A 19352-nucleotide genomic window follows, 5' to 3' on the forward strand; every position below is an offset into this window, starting at 1 on the left:
AAATGTTCGTTGACTCAAAATTGAATGATTAAAATGTTTGGGGAGAAAAAAACAAAACTAACTTTTTAAAAAATGAATTTTTATTGAAATAACTTAAAATATTTTAAAATATTTTAAAATATTAAAATATTTTAAAATATTTAAAACTGAAAATATTATACCATTGTAGTATTTTCTGTATCATCACACTAGTTTCCAGGAAAGAAATGAGGAGGAAGAATAATACAAATCAAGCAATTGTAAAATTCTAGTAAATTACCATCCTAGTAATTGTAATGTCTGGTTTTTTGTTTGGTTTGGTTTTTTAGTGCTTATTTTGGTATTTGGTTTATCATATTTTTTGCTTAACTCTTGAAATCATTTTTTCACTTTCTGTATTTTATGCCAGTTACTATTTGAGTTCTCCTTTTCAGACATTATTCTTATTTATGATACCCGCTAAATCTTAAGAAACACGGTGTCTTTCAAATGGGAGTTACAGCTAAACATTGAATTGTATATGTAGAGATTTGGAGGGCAGCTCCTGTGCATACTAATTATTTTAGATACAGTTGTAAAATAAGGAGAGAGACTCTCTTGGGCGTTATGTCACCCAAGTAATTATTTCCCTTTACTCTTGCATTCTCTCTTGCCTCCCCCCCGACTAATTTTCTGGACAGAAAAGCTAATTACAGGATTTTCCTTCAAATGTTGCAACCCCTTGTACTTTAAAGTTGGGACTTCTGTTCATTATAGTTACTGTTTCAGCATTTTATTTGTCTTGTTCATATGTTGCTTCCTTACTAGTTACTGGTGTAGTATGATAAAGAGACCAGATGGTGCTGTAGAAATAAACCAACCTGTGTTGAATTATTTCTCAGATTATCTCTGGCCCTCAAATTATGAATATTTGGTTGTAATTTCCTACTAATATCTATATTAGTAACCCCAGAAGAATTATTGTGGCAAACTTTTCACTTGTAGCTCTAAAGAGAATAAAATGTTAGAAGTTCCTCCTTATACAATTCCTTCCCAAATAAAATTGAACCTAAACTACCTTTGACATCTTTTACTTTAAAAACTTAATGGGAAAGATTTTAGAAACAAAACTTAAAAACAAAATTGATGGCCCTTTGTATTTTATGGCTTTCGAATCAGACTAGATGTGAATTCTTTGTAGCATGTCATTCAGTCCATGGTCAAATAGGCAATGGTTATTCTCTGTAGTGTAGTATACATTCAGATACTTTAATATACTTAGTCTTTCTTTTTTTATGATTAAATGAGTTTGAATTCCTTGCATCTTTATCCCTGGACCTGTTTTTATCAGTCTTGAATTTAAGTTAATCTCCTTAGACAGTTCATATTTTTCATATTGCTCTTTTGACCTCCTCGAGGTAGATTGAGCTATACTTTATTTAATAAAAAATTAATCAGGATGTATATATGCTCAATAGAGAAAACTTGGAAAATAGAACAGCTCAAAAATTAACCAGTCTCACTGGTTGTCTGTTATTAATACTTTTGCATGTTTCCTCTCAGTCTTTTTTTCTAATATTTGTCTACCTAGCCAGCATGGTAAGTAAGAGTGCACTCTTTGGAATCAAACAGCCTGAATTCAAACCTGGGCTTCACCTCTGGGAAAGTTACGTTTTGTCCTTCAGTTCTGTTATTGGTAAGGAATATCCCCAGTAAGGAGGTAATAGTAGTAGCCATGTTAAAAGACGTGTGAGGATTAAATGAGAATATATGTAAAGTTCCTTGAACACTGCCTGGCACGTAGTAAAGTACTCAGTAAATATTAGCTATTATTTTCCAGATCTGCTACACATCATAATAGTTTTCCACAGCTTTTTTTTCTCCCCACCACAAACACAGGAGATAAGACTTTTTTTCTGTCAGATTCTTGAAGTCCCAGTAAGAACCTCTCTCTCTAGCTTCAGTCCCTGCTGACTTTTGTCTTCCTTTATATGCATTTTCTCAAGATAGGTGATTCTTGGCTTTAGCATAACTTCTTTTTTAGAAAATTATATAGCTGTTTTTTTGTGATCTGCACGGTTGCATTATCTCCTTTTCATTCCAAAATGTTTGTGATTCTTTAAAAAAAATAAAATGTTATGTAATTTCATACGTTAGCAAATACCTTATACCACACAATACTTTATTTAATGGAAATCACCAACACCATGTAGAGACAACTTTTTGGACTCGTAGTGAATTTGGAAGGTTATTTCTATAGAAATTGCCCTCTGAGTGCCTGATCATGGATATATGTAGCATTATTTTGTTGGGAAAACTAATTATTGTCTAAAGAGGTAAATCATTTTAGAATTTGTTTTCACATGGTCTTGCTTACCTGTTTATCATTATTTTTGTACAGGCATACTTCAGAGATATTACGGGTTGGGTTCTAGACCACCGTGATAAAGTGAATATCACAGTAAAGCAAGTCACACAAATTTTTTGTTTTCCCAATGCATACAAAAGTTATGTTTACTCTGTACTGTAGTCTATTAATTGTGCAATAGCATTATGTCTGAAAAAAAATGTCGATGTCTTAGAAAATAATGCTGTTGGAAAAATGGTGCCAGTAGACTTGCTCAATGCAGGGTTGCCACAAACCTTCAATTTGTAAACAAGTAAAATGCAGCAGTATCTGCAAAGTGCAATAAAGCAAAGCACAGTAAAATGTTTGTAGTTCACTTTATTTCTGTAGGTTTCCAAAGTTTGGAGAGCCTTTATTAACACAGATTGTGGAGATTAAAATAAAATCTAGGTACTGATTATCCAGAATCCACGCTTTTTTTTTTTTGGTGGTACGCGGGTCTCTCACTGTTGTGGCCTCTCCCGTTGCGGAGCGCAGCCTCAGCAGCCATGGCTCACGGGCCCAGCCACTCCGCGGCATGTGGGATCTTCCTGGACCGGGGCACGAACCTGCGTCCCCTGCATCGGCAGGCGGACCCTCAACCACTGCGCCACCAGGGAAGCCCCATTCTCTTCTGTACTTTAATTTAGGAACTGTTTATATGGTTATTAATTACAAGTTACAACTACTTTTGCATTTTATTTACAGAAACTCTGGGAGCTTTCCAGGTGTTTTCTTTAACCAGAATCAGAGAATAAAATTGGTCAAAATATAGTACAAAAATGAATCTAATAAAAAAATTTTTTAAAAAATTAAAATCTTCTAGTAAAATACTCTGATGTTTCCTATCTGAGTACCCTTTTTTCTGTTATCAGAAAAGGGTCTAGGTTGCACCTTCTGAAATTACATACTCTTTCTTTTTGCCTCCTCATTTAATTCTTCTACTGCCACAAACATTAATTCTCCAGGTTTTGGCGTCTACAGCCACATGCCTCTCCTTGCATTCATTATGCTGCCAGCTGGGCTCTGCTTTCATGTGCTGGCAAAAGTTGTAGGCACTAGTCCTGGGCCCTCCAGTTCTGATTGTTAAGGCGGAACAGCTTTCCTACTGGTCTAGATATTGTATAGCATGTTATGTTGTTCATAAGAGTTAAAACAACAACAGCAAAAAACCCTAACTTGTGCATTTTTGTTAATTCATAGTAATTTTAGCATTTTTTCCCAATTCATCTTTTTTAACAATGGCTAATTTTGATCTTGGGTAATTTATTGCAGTTGCACCATGTGCCCTTGTCAGTTTTTGTTTATTGATTGATTGATTGGCCATGCCATGTGGCTTGTGAGATTTTAGTTCCCTGACCAGGGATTGAACCTGGGCCCTCAGCAGTGAGAGATTGGAGTCCTAATCACTGGGCCGCCAGGGAATTCCTCCGTTTTTTAAAGTACTTAGCAGGATGGTCTTGGAGGGTATTATGCTAAGTGAAGTAAATCAGAGAAAGACAGATACTGTATGGTGTCACTTATATGTGGAATCTAAAATAATTCAACAAACTAGTGAATATAAAAAAAAAAAGTAGACTCACAGATAGAATAAACTAGTGGTTACCAGTGGGGAGAGGGAGTGGGGAGGGGCAATGTAGGGGTAAGGAATTAAGAGGTACAAGCTTATGCATAAAGTAAGTTATAGGATATATTGTACAACACAGGGAATATAGCCAATATTTATGATAACTATTAAATGGAGTATAGCCTTTAAAAATTGTGAATCACTATATTGTACACCTGTGACATAATATTGCATAACAAGTATACTTCAACTTTAAAAAATGGAAGAAAAAAAAGTACCTGTCAGAAGGAGGAAACCTTTTGGAGGGAGGTGATAGTATTTCTGCTTGTTCTTTCTTATTTGCAGAGATTTTGTCACATATTTTTCTAATATGCTCAAAAATGTAGTCACTAAGGTTATTGCAGATGCTCTTTTCTGGCAGCTACCCATTTTTTCCCCCATGAAACTTGGTTCAAATGATAGAGATTTGTATAATGAGGAAAACTGAAGTAAATCTGCTTATGTTTATCTTTTTCTAAAATCATCTGCATTGAAAACTTCGGCCCAGCTATAGGACCAAAGTACCGTGTTCCTGGATAGACAGATGTCAGTTGTTTATAAGTGAATGAAATTAAACTTATATTTCCAACAAATTAGTGTGTTTTAAAACTTTTCAGTAGTCTTCAAATTAGATAATAATAAATCAGGAGTAAGATTTTTTAAAAGGACACATGAAGAATAGCCAGATAAAAGCTAAAATGCCATTAATTATAAATTTAAAAATTTGGCACTGGCATATAAATAGACATGCCATCAGCAACCTAGCACAGAAATATATATAAGATAATTTAATAGAGAAGGATTAGTTAGTGAAAAGACTGGAACAAATAGTTGATTAGGGGAATCTTTAGAGACTCACCTAGTAACATACTAAAACTCCAAATACATTAAGTAGTTAAGTGAGAAATTTAAACCACAAAAAAGTAAAAGTAAATGGGTATTTATTGTACCATTGGCTGATAGAAGAACCTTCATATTAAAGTACTAGAACAAGTTACAGAAGAAAAGAAAAATATTGATAGAATTGGCTATGTAAGTGTGAAATCGTGAGATGTCACAGAATAGCATAATATGAAAACCAAGTATATTTGTGGAAAATGTTTCTGGAAGTATAACTTGAGAAATCGAAGTAGAGAGAGAATAACTTGCTTAAAATCTCCACAGTGTCAAATTTAAATACAAGTCTGTTGAACTTAAAGCCTAGCTTTTATTTCATTAAGGAATATGGAGTAGCTATTAAAATGCTGTTTATGAGGGAAGTCTCTGCAAAATTTTATGTGATTGCTTTAGGTGGTAGAGTTATGTAGACTTTATGTTCTTATTTTCTACATTGAGTATGCATTAGTATTATGATTAAAGAAATAAATCAATTCTTGAAAAATAATTTGGTGTGAACTAGGAAGAAATGGCTTGTGGGGGAATTTTATTTATCATTTTATTACCTAGAATGTATCCACAGAAGTAACAGTTAAGACCCTACTGGCTAGATATATCTAGTTATATACAGTAGTTACACCTAACTTTAAGAAATCATGGGCCTTTTGTTTATCTTCAATAATTAGTTCTATAGACTTGTGCACATAGACTTTGTTTCAAAGACTGTTCTGAGTGATTTGCTACAAATGACACTGTTCACAATTCTGCTCCTTTTCTCTCTTCAGAGAGAGTAATACTTCAAATGGATAACTGATTTCTGGAAGTTTTATTTCACTTTACTGGTCTGTTTCCTCAGAAGACATTGAGTAAATATTTTTACCTATCCCTTTGCCTCCAAATTAAGTAAATTTAGCAGGGCAGTTGAAATGAAGAACTGTTTCAAGATACTTTGAATGTATAATCTGTCCAATAAAGAAATCCATTTTTGTTTTATTTCCTAAGCCAAATTGTTTTATTGATGTGTAATTAATTTATTAAATCCACCAACTATATATTATCAACAAAGTGCCAGCCACCATTGTCAGCTTTTAGGCTAATCAAAGAACAAAACAGATAAAAAATCCTGCCCATGTGGAGCTTATTACGTTGTACTGGGGGGAGGCAGGAAATAAACAGTGAACATAATTAGCAAATAAAAGGTGATAAGTGATGGAAAGAAAACAAATACTAAGCTACATAGAGGGGGGTCAGGAGTAATGGGTGGTGGTAGGGGGTGGGTTGTAATTTTCAAGAGGCTGATCAGGTTCTGCTTCATTGAGAAGGTGACAGACATCTGAGGACAGATTTGAAGGTCAAGGAGTTAGCTATATGTGGGAAGAGTTTTCTGGCCGGGGAAACAGCGGGTGCAAAGACCCCAAGTCAGAAGCATACCTGATGTGTTGGAAGAATGGGGGAGATTAGAATGGTTGGAGCAGACCAAGTAAAGGGGTCAGAGAGGTGTAATGGGGGGACTAGATTATGCAGGGTCTTGGTAGGCTGATGCATAAGGAATTTGGTGTTTATTCTGAATCAAGTGAAGGACATTGCAGTTTTGAACACAGGAGTGATACTATAGGGCAACCGGTTAGGTCGCTTTTAAAATTAAAATTTTTAAGTTTAAAATTAAGATTCACTCCTTAATAGAGGAGATGACATTTAAACTGGCCCTGGAGGGTAAGAAAGAATTTGCTAAGTGAAGAAGGTAGAGATTTGCTTTGGCAGGCTTAATTTAACAATATTTCACATCACCATACTTAAGAAAGTAAATGTACTTTTAAACCTAAGTCATACACGTTACTTGATTTAAGGTTAAAAGTATAATAATGTCATATAAAGAACTTATTCCTTTATGACCTCTTATATCTTTTTAACCATGCTCGTTTTAAAATTTGATGTTCTAGTTTAATAAAATTTAAGGAGTTCCTATAATCCAAGAGACATTTCCTTTTCACTCAAAAATCCAATTAGTCTATTAAGAGTTTCTTTTGAAAGTAAATGATTGCCATTTGCCTTTCTGCCATAAAACTGTAAATTTAATTGAACCATCTTGTGTTTCTTATTACTAACTGAGATTCATTTATATACTTTTTTATTTAAAAGGCTCTGCACTCAGTTGTAGGAAATACGAATAAGACAGAATTTCTGCCCTTAAGGTACTTAAGATCTGGTAGGGGAGGTAAGACATTATGCAAATGGTATAGTAAAAGAAAATGTGAGTTCATTGAATGGGAGTCCTACAACATCCTCCTCTCTTCCTTTATAAAAATTCTCTACCTATTTGACCTGGTCAGGCCATCTTCAAATCCAGTCTCCTCAGTTGAACTTCAACTATTGAACCATACTTATATTTTCTTCTCTAAATCCCTGTATCAAGTTTGAACCACCAACTTATTACCTGGGAACTCTACATACTATATGTCATATCTTTTAGTACTGTTGTACAAGTTTATAAATTGGTTGAGAGCAAGGACTCTGCTAGGTACCTTTTCCCTTATTATGCAGTCATAGTATAGATATCTAGTAGTTAATTGGTAACCAAATATAGGGTAGCGTGGAATATAGTTTTAACTATAAATGTATTTCACTTAATGTTGTTTCTGGAAAGTTTTACTTGAAAAGTTGACTGTAAAGTAACTTTTCGAAAGGGATGTTCTTTTTCTCAGTCGATTCTTAAAATGAAAATAAAGATTTAATACGAGTTTAGGTAAAGATTCAGTAAAAACTGTGTTTAAGAGAGTAGTAACATTTTCTCTTGAAGGAAGTATTTTTTGCTTTATCAACTCTGAATTATAAATAGTCTTTATAACAAATTCATCTAAAAAAATCTGACATATGTAAAAGTGCCTGATCATCATTAAAATAATGGTTTTGATTTTGTGGTTATCTCCAATAATCATTTTTATTCCTGAACAGTGTTAAATATTTTTTTAAAATTTGACATTTTGAGAATTTTGTAAATTTTGTATGGAGGGAATTAAAGTACGTCTTGGTAATGCAGCACTGTCAACATTTGTGTTACATGTCATCACTTATTTTCTTATAAAACAGACAATAAGTGAGATGTCATTGATCCTTAGTGTTTGGATAAGATCATTAGAGTTCTCGTTTGGCAGGACAGTTGATGCCTGTGGTTTTGTGTGATCTTTGCTCCAAATCAGTTTGGAGCCAAAGCACAGGAGGATGTCTCTCACCAGGCCTTTTCTATGCATAAGGAAAAACGTATCAGGGTTTATTAGAAACTTATTGAATCACTGTTATTATATAACTAGTTTAAGCCTAAATATGCTAATTAACAACTTCAACATTTGTCTTAGATATTGCAGATGTTGAAATAGATTGTATCATAGGACTTGTATGCTGTTAACAGCAAGAGATGTACTCTATCAGAATATAAAATGATTGATGTAGTAAAAGAACATATAAGCATAATGTAATTATTCCTTGAATTATTATTGCTTTAGAACCTGCAAAGTATTCTTCTACGTATCTCTCCTCACCAGTCCCCAAGATTTTCCTTTTTGCTTGCAAATGTAGTGTAAGCCAAACATTTATTATATGTGAATAAAATAATAAGCACTGAGATTCTTTATGATACGTCTGAGATATTCGTATTTCATCAACTTTAGGGCATAATTGTAGGCTCTAAACCTAGGTTAAATAGTACTTTGTACATATATTTAATTTTCTTTGGGACTAAATTTAAGTGAGAAACCAGTGTTTATTCTGTCCAATGTAGATGGCAGTCACAGTCAGAAAAAAAGCCTTGTATTTAAAGATAATCTACAGGTGAATAATGTGCCTGCAGATCAGTCAGCATGTATTTATTGAGTGCCTTCTTTGTCTATAACTATTGGTATAGAAAATAAGTACAGTAGTAATTTAGATGGAAAAGAACATTTTGGGCTGGAGTCAGCATCTCATGCTTTGGGACAGAAGATAAATTTCAGTCATGTCTTGAAAGATGGTTGAAATGGGTGAGGTGAAAAAAGAGAGCTCTAGGTTCTAGAAAAGGAATCATTATGCAGGTCTTTGGCAAGATCCCCAGTTTAATTATTTTTTTTAAATAATGCAACAGATTATTCCTCTGTCTTCATTTGTTGCAGAGTTTTTAAAAACATCATTCAGTGTGTCATATTTAGAGTGTTCACAAATTGCTGGTTGATGAAAAGTAAAAATCACTGGATGCAGTTTTAACGGCTTTTGTAAGAAAACCTATCTCATAGGGGCCTTTGAAAGAAAGAATGTCATATAAAGTGATTCTGGTTTTTAAAGAGCACTAGCCAGAGAGTATAGAAGTCTGAGTTTTAATCCTAGCTTCATGCCTTACTTTGTGACTTCAGACAGGTCGTTTAACTGAATTTACTTGTTTGTAAAGTGAAGATAATAGTGCCTGACTTATTTCAGGTGAAATAATGGGCTCTTATGGACTATTTTGAAGACTTTTAACTAGGAACCGTATACCTTAGAAAGCATCTTTATTTTTACCAACATATGAGAAACTGAAATATGTGAATTCATAAAAGAGGATGATTAAGAAAATTAATTTCTGAATTATACTTATTTCCCCCCCTTTTCTTGGTAGCGGATACTTTGTTTTCAAGGAAGCTGAATGGAAAATACAGGCTTGAGCGACTGGTTCCCACTGCAGTGTATCAGCACATGAAAATGCATAAAAGAATTCTTGGACACTTGTCATCTGTGTACTGTGTAACTTTTGATCGAACTGGCAGACGGATATTTACTGTAAGTAGTTTTTTTTTTTTTTCTTGCGGTACGCGGGCCTGTCACTGTTGTGGCCTCTCCCGCCGCGGAGCACAGGCTCCGGATGCGCAGGCTCAGCAGCCATGGCTCATGGGCCCAGCTACTCCGTGGCATGTGGGATCCTCCTGGACCGGGGCACGAACCCGTGTCCCCTGCATCAGCAGGCGGACTCCCAACCACTGTGCCACCAGGGAAGCCCACTGTAAGTAGTTTTTAAAGTATTATCTTAATTCATATACGGAATTGCAGAAACATTGCTTAAAGTTGAACTTTGAAATAAAACCTTTGTTTTTCTTTTAATGAAAAACTAGAAATTCAGGTAAATTAGCTTACTGTAACAGAAGGTTTTACTTAAGGTTGGACTTCAGGTTTGGAACATTCTTGAAAGACATGTTGTAGCACAGTTACAGTTATATTATGGTCCTCATGGATAAGTGTAATTTCCAACATTATATGAAATAATGCAGTGTGACCTTTTTAAAAATGTCATACAGTAGTTTTAATTCTAGACCAAGGACATTTCACCCAAAGTGTGTTAAGCAAATTAGGGGACTCTGAGAAATTTCCCTTAAAGCAATGATAGAAAAAATTCTGAGCATATGTAACATTTTCTCCTTTTACCTTTTATCCTTAGCACCTCATTCTTCAATGTATCTCATGTATTCAGTCTCTTAGGTTTGTTTGTTACTGTTTCTTTTATTAACAGAGAAAACAGAGCTTTTCAGCTTTAAGGGAGAAAATTGCTTTTGGAAATATTTCAGTTTATTTTTAGGTACCTTAACTATTATATCCACTAAGGGTAATACTTACTACACTATTATGGTTGTACTTACCATTAAATACTACTTATATTAAATACTCTGCTGAAGGTATACACTCATTCACAGGATTCCTAATTTTAAATGGGAAATGGAAGTTAACATGGAAATTCCTATCTCTGTCTTCGAAGAGAGCAGCTGCGAACTTTATACAGTCACAACAATTATAGATTCCTCTTTTAAGTAAATATGCTTGTAAACTGAGATTTATTTATGTCTACTTTCCTTTACCCGTTCACCCAGTCGTCTATAAAACAGCTAAATGGCAGGGTGTGGGAAAGGATTTCCATACATATCTTTTCCCCGGTTCTAGAGTCCACTTCAGGCGTTTGCAGATTATTTCCTACATTAGTATTCTCCCTTTCACCTTCTCTTTTATCTCTGCTGTTCTCTATGAAGCAGAATAAAACTGAAATTTTAAAAATTTTCTGATGGGTTATTGTTTTTAGAGTGGGGCATAGTTATCCCTGTATTGGCTAAAGTCCTTGATATACGTGCAACAGTAATGTGCTCTCAGATGGTAATGGAAAATTACTTACAGCCTTTTTGAGTTCAGTATATTATCATTTAAATTTAACTCTTAAAACATAAAGTAAATTTGGCATCTCTAATGTTTAAAAGAATTCTTTCAAAAATAATAATAAATTGAAAGAATGAGAAAGACACATTGCATTGTGTTTATACTTCATTTTGGTGAGTATTAAGTTATGCCGTTGCACTGAGATTATAAAAAATATATAACTTCTTACTTAATTTTTGATGTCTGTAAAGTACGTTGTGGGAATTCTTTCTTTGAAAATGAGAGGGATGGTAAGCATTTTATTGTCATACTTTAGGAAGCACTGTGTATGTGTTGATTTGAATTAGACACATAATCTCCTACAACTTTTTGAGGGAAAAAATGCAGTGAGACAATACACTGTTGCTGGCTCATGAATTTAGTAGAGTAATAGGCATAGAGTTGGGCGAGCACTCTGAACCAGGGGTTAGTAAACTACTGCCCGTGGGTCAAATCCAGCTTGCCACCATTTTTTTGTAAATAAAATTTTATTCAAACACAGGCATGCTCAGTGGTTGCTTTTGTACCACAACAGCAGAATTGAGTAGTTATGACAGAGACTGTATGGCCTGCAAAGCCTAAGATAATTGTTATCTGGTCCTATACAGAAAAAAATTGCAGCCCTTGTTCTAGATATTTAATTCCTACTTTTAAGAGCATTGAATGATATGTGAAGAGGGAAGCAATTTTCTGATTGTTTTCCTTTAGTTGAAGATACATAAATAAAGGCAGAAAATTATCACTGTACTATTTTATATGGTCTTATCAAGAGTCTAAAAATGTTGATGTTTTATGTATGTGATATAATTTGCTAATTGTGCCAAACTTATATTCTCATTTGTAATTTTTTACCGGTGATTTGCAGTTACAAATTCCAAAATGTTGCCTTGTGACAAGAAATGCAAAGATATGAGATCACTGTTACTTAAAATTTCTTTGTATTTTTAGGATTATCACATCGAGTTAGAGTACATACGTGTTTACTATTCATGTTATTTTATTCCACTGCGAACACATTAGCCACTCACTAATGCTTTGAAAAACCAGTCTTGAAAACTGATAGGATAAGACTTTAGGATAGTAGATATGACTGAACAATGAAAGATTCCTGTGAGAGAGTGACACACTGTTGTTATTTATTGGAATAACAATTCAATAGTGGACAGCTCAATATTTCCTTTTATGTATTCAGTATCTGAAGACATTGTACACTTATTGTTAAGTCCTAGTGTTAGATATATTTGAAAGCTTTTTCCAAGGGACTCATTCCAAGGGACTTTTGAGTCCTTTTTGGGTAGGCACAGCTAGAGGCAGTATAGTCCTGTGGTTAACAGCATCAGCTTTGGCATTAGGGGGCTCTTAGTTCAACTCACAGCTTTACCACTTCCTAGCCGTGCAGCTTACAAAGATTACCTCACCCTTTTAATCTAGTGTTCTCAGCTGTTAAAAAAAGAAGGGAAATAGATAATAGTAGTACCAATCCCACAGGATTTTTGTGGGATTGCATGAAATGATGCATGCAGTTAGTATAGAACAAGATATACAGGAAGCAGTTATTGTTTCACTTGCTGCTTTTCATTTTATAGATGGATTTAAATGAATTCTTTCCACTTTATTTTCTTACCTAAAATCTTATTTATAAATGCTGTACAAGATTGAAATCATTGTGATTGATAAGTGAAATTATGTGTTAGGAAAAATTTCCAGTATTTTGTAGTAGGATATTTTAGTAATGGACATTTCCCAGTAGAATAATGAGAAGAACTCAGGGAGGAAGGTAGCATAATTAGCAAGTCAGACTGCTCCCTAATTCTCTCTCGCTTTCTTAGTTTTCTAAATTTTTTTTACTTGATTTCAGAATCATTGTGTCAAATAATATTTGCCAAAGAAAAGCAGAGTTAATGAATTCTCTCAGTAAGCCATTCACTCATAAAAGTATGTTGAGGACCATACAAAAAGATTTCCCCTCTTTTTTCAGAAACATAAAATGTACCTCTTCAAATTAAGGCAAAAGAGCATAAACTGTTTATATAAATTCAGTAAATAATAAAGACTATGAGTTTATGCACTCCTTTAATGAACTTCAGTCTTTTAGGAGGCGGACTGTTCTAAAAGCTTAGGATATAGAAATGACAGACATAGTATCTGCCACTGGAGAGTTCACAGAGAGTCAACACAATATTGATACAATTTGATAAGCTTGCTAGAGGCAGCACAAGATGCTGAGGTGTACTATAGGAGAGAGGTACCTAATTCAGTGTGTGGTAGGAGATGGTAAGAGAAACTTCCTAGAGAAGTGACACCTCAACTGAGCTAGGTATTCCAGAGTTAGGGAAAGGCATTTACAGTCATTGGGAGAACGTTAACATGCAATCGTGTATTATTGGACATGGCGAAGAATAAATATGGACCACTGCTAAGCAAGAGCTAGAGATGTTGTTGGAGGACAAAATCATTAAGTTTCTTTTGTGACATGAAGGGATGTCTTTCCTGAGGGCATGGAGCAAAAGTGATGGATTTAAACAGAGGAGCGAGCAGAATTTCTCTTTTTTATGATCTCTTTGGCATTATTGTAGAGGATGGATTGAAACTAAGTCTTTATACGGAGGTATTGGTGAAAAGGTTCTAGCAGTGATCCATGAAAGATTCACAGTGGAAGTAGGGATGGAATTAACAGATTAAAAATAGAATCTCTAGGATTTAAAAGGTTCATTTGAATGTAGGGAGGAATTGAGAGGGAATGGTATGGAATGACATGTTTTTTAACTTGTGTGACTGGTTAGAAAGTCGTGTCACTTACTGTGGTAAGGATTTAAGTGGAGAAGTTTGTGAAGGTTGGGACATGTTGAATTTGAGATACTTATATAGATTGCCAAACAGAAATGCTCAACAGGTTGTGAGAGCTCAGGAGAGAGATCTAGGCTAGAAGATTGAACTGGGGAATCGTTGAAATGGAAATTGATTTTTTTACCTCATATGTGTAATGTACAAAGGTTGAAACTTCAACTTCAAAGCAAACTAAAGAAGAGGAGAGGAGTCAATAATTAAGACTGAGAAAGAGCTGCCTAAGAGGCCGGGAGAAAAATAGAAAAAGAAGTGGTGTCTTAAAAGCCAAAGGATTAGTATTTCACGAAAGGTAGAAAAACCTAAAGTAAAATTAGAACTAAAGGCATCTTTTGGATTTGGCAAGGCTATTAATGAACTTAAGAAAAAATGTTTTATTTTAGTTTTAGGGGTAGAAGTGAGATTGCAATGCACAAAGGAAGGTTTGGAAATTGAAGAATTAGAGACGGTATAGATTAATCTTTCAAAACTTGACAATTAAAAAAAATAGGCTATTTTCTGAATGTGGTGTATTACCACTGAACATACTTTTATTATATTGTATTGTCCTCTGTGTTGCAGTGAATTTGTTTAGAGGTCTGTCTCTATTAAGTTGTGACCTTCCTAACAACAAAGCCTTTTCCTTAAACATTTTTAGGTCTGCAGTGGTTTACAGAGTATCTGGTGCATACAGTAGGCAAACAACAAAAAGATGAATGAATGAACCAGTCAGTTAGAGATACAAAAGTGAATAATGTCCTTTCTTGTAAGAAACTTCTGTTAGGGAAGATATATACAAAAATGTCTGTAAGACAAATTCCCTTCTTCTACTGTGCTTCATTTACACTGGTCTTTTTCTGTGTTTCAAACTCGCAAAGCCCGTTTATGGCTTAGAGCCTTTGTACTAGCTATTCCCTTTGTCTGGAATTGTCTTCTCCAAAATATTCCTGTGGCTGATTCCTTTTTTAGCAGTTCTGTTCAAACACTGCTTTCTTAGCGACTTTTCCCTGACTACCTTCCTTCCTCATACTCCATCATTGTCTATCACATTACCTTACTATATTTTTCTTATAATATCTGTCACTGTGTGAAACTTATTTTTTAAAATGAGCTTTTATTGTATTTTCTTACTGATAAGCTCCATGAGGACGGATAGGACCTTGACTGAGTTGTTTATGATCACTGATTAAAGTAGGCATCCGTGAGTTATACTGATGTAAATAAGTAAATAAATAATTGAGAAAGAAGGGAAACTCCTATTTACAGTGGAATGCCAACTGATAATTGTAGAAAGAATGGTGGTTTGGCGACTATCATAGTGGTGGTTGATTCATTTGTGTGTCATTGCGGGAGGCTAAGACTGGTAGATGCTGGTTTGAAGATCTTAGCATAATCTTGTATATGTTCCCCCAAGATACCAAGTTAATAAATTAAAAGGGGAAAAAGTGCAACTTTCCAGGGGAGAAACATGGGAAACATTAACAAGACAAAGTTATTAACTTTACTAGTGGTGGGATGGGTTGACATTGTATATTCTCTGAAGTGGTACACTGAGGAAAACACAGCATCTTGTCTGTGGGATTCCTACCAAGACAGTATATCTGGGTCTGGTCATTAATGAACATTAGACAGACTGAGGTTCAGGGTCATCCTATAGATGTAAGGTCTGTATTCTTTATGAACTTCTGAGGACATGAAACACAGAAAGCCTCAGGGAAATACTCCAGAATGAAGAGACTTAAGTGACAATACAACTAAAATTTAACATGTTGCTGTATGGGGTCCTAGGCCAAAAAGGAAAAGGGAACATTATTGGGATAGTTGACAGAATTTGAATGGGGCCTGTGGATTGGATGGCAGTTTTATCAATATTGATTTCCCAACTTAGGTAGACGTGTGTCTTTGTTTTAGAGGAAGGCACACTGGGATATTTAGAAGTGACGGGGCGTCAAGTCTGCAGCCTACTATTAAATGGTGCAGAAAAAGACTAATGGGCGGGTGTGTGTGTGTGTGTGTGTGTGTGTGTGTGTGTGTTATATGGAGAGAAAGGAAAGAAAGGTGGTGATGGAGCTGATGCAGAGGATTGTTAATAGTTGATGAATCTGAGTGATGGAAGACATTGGTACTGCTCTTGAAACTTCTGTAAGTTTGAAATGCAAAATTACTTTTTAAAAGTACATGGGAGGTAGTGTAGGGATGATACTGTATATTCAGTAAGTTTGGTAGTAATGGAAAGGAGAGCTAGAGTACAGTAATTTATAGGAAGGTAAATTTTTGAAAAACTGGGTCAAGGGTAAGGAACTAGGAGCGCAGATATAAGAGGAGGTACTTGATGTACAGTGGTCTTTATGGAGGGTAGGTAAATGAAGAAATAGATACAGAGCAGTCTATTTGGACTGCTTAGAAAGATAGATAATTAGGGTTACAATGAACAGATTCTCCTTTTCAAAGTGAAATATTTTACCTGATAAGAGTCTTGGTTAGGGAGTGGGACTGGGTTCTAGAGATGAGTGATCAAACCTGGTGATAAGGAAAGAGCGATGAATGGGGAAAAAGGATTGCTGATTAGCCTTAGCCTTCCAAATAAACAGGAGTTATGAATTTGCAGTGTTGCAGGTCGTCTTTTCCATAATGGTACTTGGCATCTGGGAGCAGGATAAGAGCAAGTGATGATTACATTGATACAAGGTTAGTCATTGGTGGTTTAGGTGGACAAGGGAGTGAGAAAATTTGGCGTGTGTTGAAATGATTGACCCTGAAGTTTAGGGTAATTTGTAAGGGAAATGAAATAGGGGTCTGATAGATGGGTAAGAAAGAAAATCAATAGCCTCTTCTCGAAAAAAGCATTGAACTAAATTTAAATTACAAGCACTTTTAGCTGCCTGAATAGGCTACTTTTTAGCTTGAAAAGAAAATGACATTATAGTATGCATAACCATATACACGGTGTTTTAACATTTAATTCTGTTTGTTCTAATGACATCAAGAGGTGAAATCTGACTCAAGCTGTGCAGCAGTAGCGAGAAATGAGAATTCTCTTTGTTGATTCTGCCAAGGACTGCCAAGTTCTCCAAGACACTATAAGATTAAAAATCACCTAATTTATCTTTATGTCAAAGTAGTAATCTTTGGTTGGTCTCTTCAATTGATGCTTCTCTTTTTGCAGGGAAAGGTTTACAGATCTACTTTTTAATTTTAAGGTGGTCTGAGCACAATCAGCCTGCTGTACTGTTTCCAAATGTGTGCGGTTTTCTGCTCACAGAAGTCCCCAATTCTTTGTCACTTACTGTTCCATCCTGTAAAGTAGTTTTCTTCATCATTGAGTGGTTCACATAGTTGTTGCCTCTAATCTTCTAGCTTTAGTTTAAATAAATAAATACATATATACATAAATAGTTCAATTAAGCTCTTTAAAACTTGTCTTCCAGAAACTTTAAATTTGACCTTAGGTTCTGCTTTAGTTTTTACATAGAATTTAAGAAGAAGGCCCTGTGTCTGAAGTTGTTTCATAAAATTTTCATGTCAATAGGTAGGACGTTTTTTGTAGATTTTAAGGAGCATTTTAATACCCACGCGCATGGCAAAGTAGAAAGCCATGTCACAGAGACCTGTCGAACTTCCTTTACCAGAATACCAAAAGCAAATGTGTACAATACATTTATTGCCTGGGCTTAACTATAGAGAATGTCAGCGTTTGTTTTTATTTATCTGAAATTTGCCTCTCACACTTTTTATTTTGAAGAAACTTTGAGTTTCCAAAAGGGATTCACAAAATAGGAACCTCTTTTAGATAGACATAAAATGAGAATTACCTGCAGTGTAAGAGATCTAGTTGTACGCTGGAAGGGTCATTAGTGCCAACAGTCTACTTAAAAGTATTAAAGAAATAATGATTCCAGAGTAAATGTCTGATTCAGTTTCCTTCCTCTTGTCCTAAGCTACAGAGTATGTTGACAGTTTTAAAGGCACTTGCCTTAATCATTTTGTGTGTGTGGCTTTAGGTGTGGCTGTGGAATAAGAAAATTTATAGGGTACTTTAAATTCGTAAGTTTAGGCAAATCTAAATTTTGTTTAAGTTCCACCCTTTATCAAGCCTTTTCACAAATAATATCTACATTGTTGTTTATTCAGGATAGAGATAAGGTGCTCTTTCAGCTTTCTTGGCTTCATCTTTGCATTGATGAGATGTCTTGCCATTTAAGAGAAAGCAATGTAAATTTGGTATATCTCATTTGGGGATTTATGTAAGCTAAAGCTACTTGTTCTTTTTGTTATCTTTGTACTAGGTTTGATGTAAACAGACAAATGATAACATATTAATGAGTACTCTTTCATGGTAATTATGACAATTTTACATTATTGAAAAGTGAAACTAATGATCCACTACTGTCTTATATTTGCTTGGCATTAACCACTAGCTTAATATTATAATTTGATTAAAAAATGAATTCCATAAAAGCATCTTCAATTTTCACCAGTTCATGTATTTCTTAAAACTTATCGTGGTTAAAATATTATAGTGACTATGCCTTGTCTGCTTAAAATTCTTCAGTAGCTTCCTCACCAGGTTAAATTCAGACTCCCTAACAGGCATTTAAAACCCCTACCTTCTATTGCCTTCCTCAGATAAAGCCTTTCCAGCTTAATTTTTGTTTCTAGTTTCCCACTTATATTTCGTACTCCCAACTTTTCTCACCTTGCCAAATCCCCAGTCCTAGCAGCAACATCTAGATGTTATTGAAAATAAATGAATACTTCGTTTTCCCCTAGGCATTAGAACTTTGCTTAAAAAACTTGTCAATTGAGATATTTTTCTAAAATCATGCTATGTAATTTTAGCAGGAAGTTCACTGTTGCTTCCAGGTTTTTTCCCTTTTTCTTATTGCTCTTAAAATTCCACCACATTTTCAAACTTTGCTCACCTTTTTTTGGTTCCTTCTTTGTTTCCCCCTTCTCCACTTGAAGGAAATAATCTTCAGATATTTGTCTTACTTGCTAAGGTTAGAATCATCTAATTTCTTTGCTGCTTGCTTTAAAATTGCTATCTCCACCATACCTCTTCCCCTTTCGTGCAGCCTAGGAGCCTATGTGTCCCTCCTACCAAGGCTGACCCCTGTGCCTGTGTTGTCCATCTCTTTCTTTTCACCATTTAAATAACATTACTTTTGCTTTAATGTCCATACTGTCTTTAAAGTTTTGATTGAAAACTTATAGTGTCCTACTCTTTGGTTTATTATTGACTTTACTAACATTTGAGGTAGGCTTCTGGAAAGAAAGATCATTTGTTCAAATTCTCTGCATTTTGGTCTTTTTAAAAAGAGTAGTTTTACCAAAGTTTAGTTCATCCTTCCACATTCAACTTAAACACATTTATGGTGCTTTAAAAAATGTTTTCCCAGTAAATTTGATTTTTCTTCTTGTCTGCAGTCCTTTTCAAACAATTATTTATGTGTACTTGTATTTCTGATAGTCATTTTAAAAGAACTGAGTTGAATTTTGTCAAATCATATTTAGTTTCACATTTCC

General features: G+C 34.7%; 1 protein-coding gene across 1 annotated transcript in view; it reads left to right on the top strand.

Annotated features, from left to right (window-relative positions):
* The window catches only part of PHIP (PHIP subunit of CUL4-Ring ligase complex), a 127021-nt gene that overhangs the window by 24819 nt on the left and 82850 nt on the right, over nucleotides 1-19352 (top strand). The window contains exon 6 of the mRNA XM_007461537.1: nucleotides 9448-9608. Within this exon, the coding sequence (XP_007461599.1) occupies nucleotides 9448-9608 (161 nt within the window). The remainder of the gene's footprint in view (nucleotides 1-9447; nucleotides 9609-19352) is intronic.

This window comes from Lipotes vexillifer, unplaced genomic scaffold (assembly GCF_000442215.2).
Source record: "Lipotes vexillifer unplaced genomic scaffold, Lipotes_vexillifer_v1.1 scaffold1424, whole genome shotgun sequence".
NCBI classification, from domain to species: domain Eukaryota; kingdom Metazoa; phylum Chordata; class Mammalia; order Artiodactyla; family Lipotidae; genus Lipotes; species Lipotes vexillifer.